At 46.1% G+C, this 13,980-nt stretch overlaps 1 protein-coding gene across 1 annotated transcript in view; it reads right to left on the reverse strand.

Annotated features, from left to right (window-relative positions):
• The window catches only part of PRKCA (protein kinase C alpha), a 405,148-nt gene that overhangs the window by 118,569 nt on the left and 272,599 nt on the right, over positions 1-13,980 (reverse strand). The window contains exons 4-5 of the mRNA XM_077780362.1: positions 11,476-11,587; positions 7,887-8,015 (exon numbers count right to left, since the gene is read on the reverse strand). Coding sequence (XP_077636488.1) covers positions 7,887-8,015; positions 11,476-11,587 — 241 coding nt within the window. The remainder of the gene's footprint in view (positions 1-7,886; positions 8,016-11,475; positions 11,588-13,980) is intronic.

Here is a 13,980-nt window from a genome sequence, read left to right on the forward strand (position 1 = left end):
GTTTGATCATCTGGTTAAGGAGGCATATATCACATGGAGAACAGAACTACACTGGAAAACATGAAATCCGAGTGACAGCATTTTGACTATCTACCCTTAGTGGGCTATCATTTAAGGATTTCTAAGAAATGCAGTAATATCTTGTGTTTTTTAAATCTTTCTTCTGAAGTTTATTTATTCTGAGAGAGAGGAAGAGTGAGCATGCATGAGAAGGGAAGGGGCAAAGAGAGGGAGACAAAGAGAGAATCCCAAGCCAGTGCAGAGCCCGATTCAGGGCTCAAACTCATGAACCGTGAGATCATGTCCTAAGCCAAAACCAAGAGTTGGATGCTTAACAGACTGAGCCACCGAGGTGCCCCAAGAAATGCAATAAAATCCTGAACTTTATGGAACTGTATTGTTCTTAGAGTTACCAGTAACTCTATGAATTCTGAAACTCTGCTGCATGTCATGTGGGGAAGAGCAAAGAAATGAACGTATTAATGTTACCAGGAACCAGGGATCTACAGAGGGAGGAGGCAGAGGGAGAAAGGACTGGGGAAAGGTAAGGAAGAACCCTGTACGATCACAACCAGAAGCACTACGGTGGAGGCATTAAAAAAAAAAAAAAAAAAAGATTCCTATGTCTGTCTACTGCAAGAGGTGAGAAGCAGTAACACGCCAGGAGCAATGAGCACCCCAGCGCCCAGACCTTGGATTTTTATTTCCCAGCTAAAAAAAAAAATACCCAGGGTTACTCAGAAACATTTAAGTACAATGTGAGCTCTTCTGTTCCAGAAAGAAAGGAAGTGCTAAAACAAAACAATACAAAACAAAACAAACGCCTGATGGGTCATGTCAAAAGGACACAGAGCTAGTTTGAAGGGGGCTCTCACTGGCCATATTTTGAATAATTTGAACAGAAAAAATTGACAGTAGAAAAAACCCGTGAGCCCAAACTGCCACTTAAAAAATGTAGGGTGAGGTAAAGGGAAAGCTTTGCTTTCAGACAAATGCCAGCAAAGGAGCATAGAAGGAGCTGCAGAATTAGAGTCACCACTGGCAACCATCGATGTGATAATTGGTTATGGCCCAGCCATGGAAGCTGAAAACAGTGGGGGGAAGATTGCTGGTCTCCAAACAGGACGCCCAGACTCGTTAATCATAAACAGGAAAAGGAACCTTTGTCGTGGAGGAGTCGGAGGAAGACACCTGAATTAGGTGATCAAATGGAGCAGCCCCAATAACGGACAGTATAGATGCACTCGAGGGGACGCAGCTTCTTGCTGACCTCTCTCTGTCCCAAATCACAGACCAGCTATCATGCTCCTGAGCTGGATCCAAATCCCACAGCCAAGATTTTATTTCATAGAAATCACCTCCGAGTAAAACCTTTTCCTTTAAGCAAGCAGCTCGGGCCAACTCCTCCCCCCAGCAGCCTCACACGGACTATTTTGTTCCACAAGCCCGTCCACCATTGGGAAAGCATCCTTACAAAGCTTTTAGGAACCAGTGGGCCACCTGCTCTGCCCCCTTTCTCAGCACTGACAAAGCAAGTCCAGGGTCACAGTGAACCTCAGGTCGAGGTCCGGAATTCAGGCTTGGAGACTGACTGATGCTCTGTCCTTGTTCAACACCTAGCCACTTGCAACCTAAAATCCCCCTGTTTCAAAACGAAATATTTAACCCAGAGCCCATACTACATGACCCCTAAGAACTGCACACTCTGTAAACCGTGATGACTGTAGCCCCGATACCTTGAGAATGGACAGAAGTTTCCCTCCAGCTCTCCCCACCTGACACTCAAAATCAGCCAAATCCGGGACTGTGTCGAACCTCCTGAACACACCAGGCCCTTCCACAGCTCTGCACCTTTACCTGAGATGTCTTCCTAGCCTCGCTGTCACTTGCTACGTGAAGTGGTCTGCAGCTTTCCCAGGGCAGGTGAGGTGTCGCGCACCCGAGCTCTCACCGCACCTAAAGGCACCTGGCGCACCGCCCGGTCATTCTTTTTTTTTTTTTACTGTCTTAATTCCACCTGCCTCCCCCCACGCCCAGCCCCCCAGATCACACATTCCACAATAAGAGCCGTGTCTTAGTTATCTTCCTTAGAGCCTTGAAAGAGCCTGACACACGCTCAATAGATGTATAACCAACGGATGAATCAAAGAATCAAAGATTATGACACAAAACTGAATCTCCTTGCCTTGACTCTGTAGCCTGGATGCTAACAAGATGGAAGAATACACGGAGGGAATATTGTTTAATAGCAATACTTGGGGCCCCTGGGTGGCTTGGTCAGTTCAGCATCCAACTTCAGCTCAGGTCATGATTTCACGGCTCATGAATTCAAGCCCCACATCGGGCTCTGTGCTGACAGCTCAGAGCCTGGAGCCTGCTTTGGATTCTGTGTCTCCCTCTCTCTCTGCCGCACCTCCTCTACTCATGGTCTCTATCTCTCAAAAAAAATGAATAAATGTTAAAAAAATTAAAAACAACAACCACCACCCAATACCATGACCACAAGCCTCAAGAGCTGGTGAGGCACCAGCACGGAATTGCACACAGCCCCAGAAGGCAGGCAGAGAAGGATGTGACCTGTCTGCTGCAGGGAGCCCCAGATCCTGCCCCAGGCCCTCCTCTCCCCCACAGAACTTCGATCCCCATGCCAAATTAACCACCCAGAGTATTTGAGAAAATGAGACTCTTGTGCAGAATGATCTATTGGTGGGAGATCTAGTTCTTGGAGCAGCTATAAAGCATATGATCTTTTTTCCAATTACTTACAACGTTAAATTGAAAATTTGTTCCCACGAGGGAATTTTTTTTACCACTCCTCTGAAACCCAAGTAAAAAAAGCACACAGGAATGTAGAAAACCTATTAAAATCGCATATTGAAAGAAATAAAAATGACACAGTTCAGATAATATCAGCGCCACTGCCCAAAGGCAAAAAATAAAAATATACCACTAAAGCAGAGCCCTTTCCCACAAACACCACGTCAATCTAGAAAGGAAACTCCTCTCTGATTTCGAAAGGCTGATTTCTGCCCCAAAACAGGAGTCTGTTGGGAGTTTCTATTTTAGTTTGGGAATTATTTCCAATTTGAGTGATTCTGCACAGGTAAAAAGGGAGATAGATGAGCTAATCTAACAATTAACGTAGCTGTTCAGGGTTTAAAAGCGTTTTCCAAGATAGCACTCTCATTTGGACATAAGCTCTACTCGTGATGGTTCCTCTGGGTACCTGCGTTCTCACTGAAGCCAGGCTGACTCTGCCATTCTATTGAGCCCTTTACTGGACCTCTCTCCCTCCGCTCCCAAGTGTCTGCGATGCTCTCCGTCTCCCCGATGGTGTACCATTTAGCACCACATACTCAAGCATTTAATTTTATATGCACTGGGACTGTCTATGAATTCCCTTTAAAGTTACTTTCTTTCTCCCCTGGCTTCAAGTCTCACACGTGGCCCTTCTGTGCCTTCACAGAACCTGTGGACGGACTGCTGAATATGGGCCTTGCTATTTATTCAAAAGGAGCCCCTTTAATATGAGAGAAATGGGAGGGTGACAGCCTCTGGGCTGAAAGGGGGTGGGAGTCAGACGTGGACTCAAGCGCTAATGCCGTCACTTTCCACCCTGTAATAACTTCTTCCCTTCTCTCAGCTCATATGTGTATTGCAAAATCGAGGATAACAATAGCAGTTTATGGTGCCATTTGAGGGGTCAATGAAGCAAGGAATAGAAAGCACTCAGCACAAAGAAAGTCTTATCAGCAGTAAGTATATAGTAAGTACTCAATAAATGGTAGTTACAGATATTTAAAACATGCGTCACGACAAACTTGTGTCCTAAACCCCTAGGTTAGGAGGTCCAGCAGGTAATGCGGGGCGGGGTGCATCTTCAGCAGGTTCCGCCCCAAAGGGGCTTCGCGCTATAGCTCTTGGACTTTTTTCCTACGGGAATAAGTCCGATGTCTTCTCTTTGGCTCTTCTTTAAAGCAATTTCTAGTGACTAACTATAGCTACACAGGCACCTACTTTTTAAAATAAATTTATTGGGTGCTATATTAAAATGCGTCTACTTTGATACTTAAACCATGGTCATAGGGGCACCTGGATGGCTCAGCTGGTTAAGCGTCAGACTTTAGTTCAGGTCATGATCTCGCGGTTCGTGGGTTCGAGCCCCGCGTTGGGCTCTGTGCTGACAGCTAGCTCAGAGCCTGGAGCCTGTCTTCAGATTCTGTGTCTCCCTCTCTCTCTGACCCTCCCCTGCTCATGCTGTCTCTATCTCTCTCTCAAAAAGAAATAAAACATTTAAAAAAACCCAAAAAAGACATGGTCATAAAAGAACGTTAAGATGGCAGAAGGGGGGACTGGGTGAAGGGAACTGTGTATTGCTTCTGAAATTTTTATTTTCTTTGCATTTAGACGGTAAGCTCTCCTTGTTATGGTTTATTATTTGTATTTGTGTTCTCATTACATCAAGTTTAGCTCTGATTCTGAAAATCTCAACTTACTCCAAATTAAAAGTTTTAGACAAATGATTGCCTATTACTTGGTTCCTTGAGTTTGGCTTTTCAGACTTGGGATTGGGTTTCCTTGACACAAATGACGACCATATTTTACAAATAGATTTGCTATGAATTGAATTATGTGTCCCCCTAGAATTCATAATTTGAATCCCTAAACCCTAAGGTGATGGGAACCCGTAACTCCCTGAATATAGGGCCCTGGGGAAATAATGAAGTCATGACAGCAGGAGCCTCATGAGGGGATCAGTGCTCTTATAATAAGACACAGCGAAGAGCTTACTTCTTCTCTCTGTCCACCCCCAAGTGAAGACACAGCCAGACAACCATTTACAAACCAAAATAAGCGTCCTCACCAGGAACCTTGATCTTGGACTTCCCAGTTTTCAGAGCTGTGCTAAAGAAATATTTGTTGTTTAAGCCACCCAGTCTGTAGTATTTATTACAGCAGCCAGAACTAAGATGAGGCTCCAATTCTTATTGACACTATCCTTGAAATCTCTCTACTTCTGGCAATGAAACATTTAACTACTAAATTTACCACCTACTTGACTTGGTGCAAGTCACTTAATTTCTTTGTATCTTCATCTTTAAAATAGATAATAAAGTAAACTTCCACACAGGTTTGTAGAAGTTAACTATGGCAAGTGCTTAGAAAATGGCCCTTTTGGCACTGGGTGGCTCAGCTGGTTCAGCGTCGGACTCCTGATTTCAGCTCAGGTCATGATCCCAGGGTCATAGGATTGAGCCCCGCATTGGGCTCTGTGCTGAGTGTGGAGCCTCCCTCCCTCCCTCTCTCTCTCTCTCTCTCTCTCATCCTCTGCCCCTCTCTCCTACTTTCTCTCTCTCATCCTCTGCCCCTCTCTCCTACTTTCTCTCTCTCTCAAATAAAAAAAAGAAAGTGCCCCCTCTGTGGGCACCACTCGTGTTGGCCGCTGCTGCTATTATAACTAAGCCATTGCTGGAATCATACTCCTAGAGCAGCGCTAGATCCACACAAAACATTTTGGACTAATTCTCAAGAGACTTGACTTAGACTGTTGCCCTAAGCTACGCTCATCGGCTTTCCTGCGTGAAATGTCTAACTCAATGAAGGGTGTTGTCTCCTAAGATGATCTTACAGCTGTGAATCAAGGTCAACTCTAGGCGACGGTGGGGCAGTGAGCGTGGCAGCCCTAGGATAACACTCCTCGTTGTCCCCACAGGATGGGACCTGACCTTGCCCTTCTGTGTACCAGGTGCCACCCTGGCCAGGGCATCTGTGCCCCTTGGTGCAGTTTCACACGTGCTCTCACGGCTCGGCGTGGGCTGTGGAAGTCCCAGGCAGCACCATACGGCTGCTGCTTCTCGGCCGGGAGAAGGCACGGGGCAGGTGCAGCACGCAGTGCGCTCTGCTGCATTCGGAAACCAGATGAATGAGAGCTGAACGCTTAACAGCCCTGCCCAGGCGCTCTGGCCTCCCGGTGGGCTGTGCCCCTCACAACTCGGCTCTGACTGTTCACCTGCGACGTCCATTACACTGCCAACAGCAGCGGCTTTACAAAGCGAAGGAAAAACACTGCAATGTTTGGCCAACAGGAATTCTACCTCACGCTTCTGAATCCCTTGCCACGGACTGCTTTACCATCATTTTCTCCTAAACTGCACGCTCCCCGCCCCCCAGCACATGACTTTGATGAGGCAAGAGCCTTGGGAGAAAAGAGAGCAAGTGTAAGGCTGAGGCGGTACAGATATTCTCGTGGCCCCAAGGAGACTCGCTTCCTCTCGGCAGACAGCACTGGTGCCCACAAGGCCAGAGGGGCGCCTGCTGCCAGCCCCGAGGGTAGCGTGGACTCCGCCAGCAGCGCCAGTGGGATCAAAGGGACATGGAGGGGAGAGCCGCGGCCCCATAGGCAAGGGTGCAAAAGCAATGGTCTGAGAAAATGGAGGAATGTCCCTAAATCCAAAGAGTCAAAAGAGATTGTGTGTCTATGACAAGGATTTTGTTCATAATTCAGTCTTGACCGTGAGCTCTGTTTGGTTTGTTTCACAAGTGTGTTGGCCCTTTCTCAGCAGCACGTCGACATCCTTTGATTTCTCTCTAAATTCTTACCTGAGGGGGCAGCACTGGGTAGAGAGTTGGATTATTTTTCAAAGGAAAAAAATGTGAGGATGTTTTCAGCAGTTGAGTTTCTCTGGAACTCTCCCCCCCCACCCCTTCTTCTACCTTCCGTCATTTACAAGTAAATAACAATACAGTCTTTCCATTTGTTTGATAGCTTAAAATTCCTAAATACAAATGGAAACATAATACCCTTGCTATTCAAATGAAATCAAACACCTTGGGAAAGAAAAGAGAGGGTGTGGTGGGTGGCACAGGAGGGAACCCCCAGGACAAAGGAACAAGGCTGCCATTGACCCAATGGCCATAAGCCCACACAGAGCGGATCCCGGCACAGATCTGTCAAGTGTCTGAGGACACGTGGTACGTCCTGGGCCCAACAAGTCTCTAGAACGACCTGATTCAAGGTGCGGAGATACCAGAGTGGATCTGGTGGGAAAACCAAAGGAAAAGCCATGCTTAGGCAGAGNGCGTCCTGGGCCCAACAAGTCTCTATAACGACCTGATTTCAAGGTGCGGAGATACCAGAGTGGATCTGGTGGGAAAACCAAAGGAAAAGCCATGCTTAGGCAGAGCCCACACAGACACAGCCCCGGGAGGGAATGTTCTGGGCCGTGGGTGGGGAATCCTGGTCCCGTGTCTGCACTGTTTACAGGAGGCACACTTGGTGCGATAATGAGAAGCACGGGGTCGGAGGCTAGATGGTGCTGTTCAGCCCAGGCTCCTCACTAGCTCTGTGACATTCCCAAGGTCTCGTCTCTCTATGCCTCGGTTTCCTCTTCTGGAAAACGAGGCTACTAAGCGGGTGCTTGCAGGGGCTACATCAGTGATCTACGGTGAAGTCCTTAGCGCCTGACACAGAGGAAACGTAGCTCGGTAACATGATGGCGGTTTCCTGTTGGTGTCCTCGGGAGGGTGGGCTGATCGGGTCACCGCAGCCTGACACCATCACAGGTCAGATGCTCCTCCAGCTCCCCCGACCCTGGTGCACTCCCACCAACATCATTCTGTTTAATTGGCCTCCCTGTCCCCCTGTCACTGGGGAACAGTACATGGGCCATGCTGTCAGAGCACCTCAGTCTCCACAGCAGTTCTGACTCTGAGGCCTTTGAGCAGCTGGGGAGTGGGCGCGCGGCACGGTCTCTGGGGGGATGTGTTCATGGGGAATCGGTGGCCTTGAGGCTGACGGGCTCTCAGGCAGTGACAAGCCCTCTTGACCTTGACCCCAATGCCCTCGGAGAGGCTGCATGCCTCACACCTGCACAAGCATGCCTTACCAGTGACATGGAGCTTTTCATCGGTGACCTCGGCCTTCAGGTAGATCCGACCCCTCTTCTCTGTGTGGTCCATCCCGCAGAGGCTGGGAACGTTGATCACACACTGCTTGTGCACGTTCATATCACAGGCTGTGAATCAAGAAAGCAAAGGGTAAGGCTGGGCATATGGGCTCAAACCATCGCCGCCTCAGTGTTTTGCTGGACGAGCATAAGTGAAAATGAGCTATCCTCTAACTTGATACTTTGCTATAATGTTTTTGGTGACACCAAGAACTGTTAGCAGATGTCCCTTACCACACAGGCTTCGTGTGAGTGACAATATCCTTAAAATACCCATGCCATATTTGTCCAGTCTTAACTGAAGCAAAATACCCCTGTCTGCTCATCTGTGCATGCTTCAGATATCTACCCCTACGCAGAATTTGCGCAGGTAAGCGCGTACCAAGCATAGGCTAATTAGTATTTCATGTGCGCAGAGGCAAATTATAGGCACATTTAAATTGTTTTTTTAATGTTCTTATTTATTTGTATGAGAGACAGCGTAAGCAGGGGAGGGTCAGAGAGAGAGGGAGACACAGAATCCAAAGACAGGCTCCAGGCTCTGAGCAGACTGCCAGCACAGAGACCGACGCGGGCCTCGAACCCATAAGCCGTGAGATCATGACCTGAGCTGAAGTCGGACGCTTAACCGACTGAGCCACCCAGACACCCCATAGGCACATTTTACACAGAGGATATTCTTTGCCAAAGAATCTCTATGCCTTTCTGAGCTGACCATTCAGGAAGACTGAGGGTCCATGGAGCGAGTAGAGGAAGTTCAGAAAATTTCTTGCCTTAGTTAACTCTGTATTTTAGAGAAGGCTTCAGTACCTTGCTGCTGCTGCTGCTTCTTTTTTTTTTTTTTTTAAAGAACTTGTATTGAGATTTTAAACCTGTCTTCAGATATTTAAATATTATTCTAAGTAAAACAAATACACGCCTGGCGTGCTGAGGCATTCCTTACCAGCTGACATTACGTGGGTGAGAACGGGAGGAATAAAAAGATCAGTCTTACTGCCGTGAACCCAAGAAACCCTGGAAAGAATCCTGTGTGCTGAACACGAACATGAGTGCCTGTGCGGGTGTCGCAGGTCTCTTGTCCTTGTCCCTTTAGGCTGCCAAGAGGAGCAAGGACCGCTGGACTCCTTGCACACCCTCGACGGAATGCTGTGAGGCTCTTCCGTAACCTTCAAAGTGGAGCCTTCAAGCGCGTTTCATTTTGAGTGTTTAACATGGTGAAATGAATTGCAAAAAACATTGCAAATAATGTATATTTGCTACAATTCAAGGCAGAAAGTAGGGTAACGGACACAAATGAGGAAAGGACAATTATCGATTCACAAACATGGATTCCGTTTAGGTTTCTATTTCCGAAGCTAACTGTTCAGAATCATTATATTGATGAAGTCGATATAAAGGCTCCTGAAAAGGTGTGTTATCCATCCGGCCTGTATTAACCAAATTCAATCTGTCAGTGCCTGGGCAGAACTGCAACTTCAAAGAAATAAACGGCAGCCTCCTTGCAAAGGGTAGGCGCAACAGGGACGCGAAAGCGCCCTGGGTTGTATCCCTGTCTTGATGCCACCATTAGTGGCCTTTAGATCTTGAAAACTCAAGTGCTCTCTCAGATCCCATTGCCTACCCTGCAAGCAGAGTGGCTGCTCTGGACAGTGGCTGCTAATGTCTTTCCCCCACCAGGTAGGACTGCACAGTGTTATAACCCTACGAGGGGTGAAGACACAGAAAGAGATACCTTCTCTGCAGAAGCTAAGAGAGGGGTGGGGGTCCTGGCACCCATGTGTTCATCGGTTTCTCTTGGGGAAGGAGTACAGGCCCCAGAAGCCCTACGACTCCAAGGGAATGAGTTGGCCACAAAACGAAACCAAACCACAGCACTGGTCCAGGTCAGCAGTTGTCAACATTTTTTAGTAGCGGAACCCATTTTTCCAACAAAATCTTAAGTGGAATCCTAACATAGAAACCAGATGAGTATTTCTTCATTAGCATAAACCTAGTTAACAGATTCAAATTTATGCCATTTATCTGTTATAAGGACATCCGTGGATAACCCAGAGAGCCTGCTAATCCAAACAGAATTGTGAAGCCAGCTGCCTCGGTTCAGCCCTGACAGAGCACTTCTGTGTTTTGTTAAACTTGTCCAGCACCCGCGAATCCAGGCTCGGGACAGAAGCGTACGTAGAAATGGTAAACGCCGTTCAGCAACAGACAACCTGCTTGGTGGGTCAGTCAAGTGGATAACGGCCGCAGGAACTTGGCTGCGTGCTCCGCCCAGTGAGTGAGGCTGGCAACACCGTGTTTCCACCATCATCTCCAACCTGTACCACTTGAGTGTGTAACACACTGAAGTGTTTGCTCTTGTTCCAAGTTTTAAAATGCTGAGAAGTGTATTTACAAATGCACTTAGAATTCACTTTTGCAGAATCCCTGAAAAAAACATGTCTTTGGAATCCCAGGGTTTCTCAAAGCACAGAAAACCACGGGTCTGGATCATCACAAAGGTTTTGTTTAGGCTATTGAATCGGACAGTTCTCTTGAAGAAACCCTGTGTGCTGAGAAACCATCTATCTGTTCTATAATGTCCATTTAACCTTGACTTTTATATACATACCATCTTTGTTCCATGTAGGACACACACAGAAAGCTCTTGGCCATAACAGCAATAATTAATGAATGGCAATATATGGATGTTTCCACAACGCTCCCGTCTACTAGAAAAACAGGTTCGGTAATTACCCTTTTATGTACTAAAAGTGGAAACTTTTATTTAAACAGATAAACGGCCTGGAGAATCTCATAAGAACGACGAAAACAAAGAGTTTCCATAGCCGTTTTTTCTTTCTGTCTGGTGCTTGATGACGAATACCATACAGAACAAAACAGTAGAAAGCGGGAGGGCCGATGCCTTCTTTGTCTGTGGTCTTTGTGATTTCATCTCGAACTGGACTCACAGAAACTTGGTCTGTCCATGAACGTGCAGGGTGACTGAACTTAAGATGTCTGGTTTTTATTTTCCTTGTAGTTTCAGTTTTAAGGAGAGCCTACTGGATTTTTCCACAGTCCACCCACTAATTAGAGACACAGGAAGATAATGACTATGGTTGCTTAGCTTATCGTGAAGCCTAACCAAATGTGGAATCTGGAGGTGGAAAGGCTTCTTTCAACACATGGCATTTGTTTCAGGGTTTGAGTAGCCTGCATTTTACAGTGATGGAAGATTTCTACCACAAAAAACTGTGACGGCACTAACTTCATTTATAAATTGGGTTTTCTTTTGTGTGTGTGTGTGCGGGGGGTGTTCACAATCAGCAAGTAAGTAGTTTAGTAAATCAGCACATTGACAGTGGAGCGATCCTACACTTTTCTGGTGTGGTATGTGTTTGAACGGGGTTTTTTTTTATTGAGGAGTTTGTGTTGAAAAGTTATTAAACCTAAAGTGCTCTGCAAACCCTGCCTGAAGTACCCTGCAAACCTTGGACATAAGCTGCATGCAGAGCCTCACCTGATCTACTGGAAAAGAAAACTTACTTACTGTCACATTTCATCCCTTGATGGATAAGTCCATACAGCAATGACCCACAGTGATCACAGAAGGTGGGGCTTCCATAAGTGTGGATTTTAAACTTGTGCTTGCTCCTGGGGTCCTGGAGGGGAGAAGAAGCACATTGTTCACTCCAGTTATGAAAGAAACACATTTTTTTTGGACTAAGCCAAGTTCAGGCTCTGCCTCTTCCCCTCCCCATGTCAAGGTTCAACAGAACCAGACTATGCACTATTCTCTGGGATAATACAACCGGGCGGTGGTGACTTTGCCGCATTGTGTTTTAATGAGCTGCCCACTTTGGGCCATGTAATAAATACCCATGTTTCCCCTCTTTACGGGGTGTAATTGGCACACACCAGGGTTTCCACCAATGTTACCACTTCAGGACCCAGAGTCATAATCGTGCTCGAGGACAAGCACAGCGTTTTAGATGTCATGGTATTGCTGTCGCTGTGGTGTCTATGCAGGCTGCGGCACAAGGTAGACACAAAATCAGGGGCTATTTGTGAAGCTGAACTGAATGATCCTGGATCTGCTTAGTGGAGTTTGGGTGATCTCCTTTTGGGCAAGTTTTCTAGAAACACAACATTAAGACCAGATGTGCACCCAAACCAATAGAGACACCTTCCTTCTTCTGCACTATTTCCCATAACATTATGTGCATTTGCACGGGGAAACTCCAAGATAATTAGGTGAAAATTGGAAATGCACGGCAAGCACACTCCCAGAGCCCCCTGCTGCAATTTCATTACCTTCCCTGGAACAACATACAAATTACCGAAGGTACAGAAACTGCTTTCTCTCAAGCAGCCTTTTGTTCCTCAATCCACACTCAGATTGCAGATAAGGAAGCAAACATTACATACAGCCCAGCAGACTAAGTAAAGAGCATGGACGCTGCAGTCAGACTGCCTGGGCTCAGTTCCAGAGGACTATGTCCCAGAAGCATGACCTTGGACAAATAACTTCTTGTTTCTGCCACAACTGTAAACTGGGAAATTCACAGTCCTATCTTACATAGCTGTTATGAGGGCAAAACAAGTCAGTCTTATCAAATGCTTGGGTGAGTCACTCCAGGTAGGTTAGCGCCTCTGCTTCTTGGACCTCCATTATTAATATGCAAACATAGAGGGTTGAGCAGAAAGACTTTTATGTCCTACTTGAAATATACAACAATTTCAGGCTCAGTCAGTTGAGCGTCTGACTTCGGCTCAGGCCATCATCTCACAGTTTGTGAGTTCGAGCCCCGCACTGGGCTCTGTGCTAATAGCGCAGAGCCTAAAGTCTGCTTCAGATTCTGTGTTTCCCTCTCTCTCTGCCCCTCCCCTGCTGCTGCATGCACTCTCTCTCCCTCTCAAAAAGAAACATTAAAAAAAAAAACCAATTTCATACTCAAGTCTGTTTATTAGGACACTTCCTATTTAAATTCCTCCTCCTGAATCATTCTTGGTGGCCCAATCAGCCGTAACTACAGAGCTAGCATTAAATGAATTAAGGGAAGACAAAAGAGGAACAGGGTTTGGGGGATGGGCATGAGATCAACAGCTCCACTGCAGACAAGGTCATTTAGTCTAGTGTTGTATACAAAAGATACACGAAAGAAAGATGCTCTTGGCTTTTGACTTTCTAAGAGCCTAGGTGCTGGTAGGGATTTGAGAGAATTCCAAAGGTGATTTTGATTTCACAGGATGACTTATCTTTTGGTTGACTTTAGAATCTAAAACCCAAGCCACATATGCCAATGAATTACACAGCTGACCCTTGAACAATGGGTGGGGAGGGGGTTAGGGGTATTGACACCCATCCTCCACAGTTGAAAATCCACATATAACTTTGACTCCTCCCAAACTTAGCTAATAGCCTACTGCTGACTGGAAGCCTTACCAGGAACACAAAATAGTCAATTAACACATATTTTGTACGCTATGTGTCATGTAAACTGTAGTCTTGTAATGAAACTAGAGAAGAAACATGTTACGACAAACAGAAGAGAATGTAATACTGTACAAAATCCATGTATATGTGGATCCAAGCAGTTCAAATCTATGTTGTTCATGGGTCAACAGCAATTACTTTTTAAAGTCATACATTTTAAAATTCTGGAATATTTCAATCATGCAGACTCGTATAAAGAATATTACACTAAATGTGTAGCACCAGACTTGATAAATGTTACAACTCCCCCCATTTTTCACTGTATGATTATCTTCAGCCTACAGAGACTTTAGTGGCCTTCAAAGTCACATGGCCAGGAAAGGGCACAGACAGGATCCGACCAATGTTTGCATCTTTAACACTGATTCCCATCCAAGAGCTTTGAAAAAATCCATCCAAGCTCTTATTTTTAAACAAAGTTTTATATTTTCAACACATTAAAAATTTTTTTTAATGTTTTATTTATTTTTGAGAGAGAGATAGAGACAGCATGAGCAGGGGAAGGTCAGAGAGAGGAGGAGACACAGAATCTGAAACAGGCTCCAGGCTCTGAGCTGG

The sequence above is a fragment of the Crocuta crocuta genome, unplaced genomic scaffold, assembly GCF_008692635.1.
Source record: "Crocuta crocuta isolate KB4526 unplaced genomic scaffold, BGI_CrCroc_1.0 scaffold288, whole genome shotgun sequence".
Taxonomy (NCBI): Eukaryota; Metazoa; Chordata; class Mammalia; order Carnivora; family Hyaenidae; genus Crocuta; species Crocuta crocuta.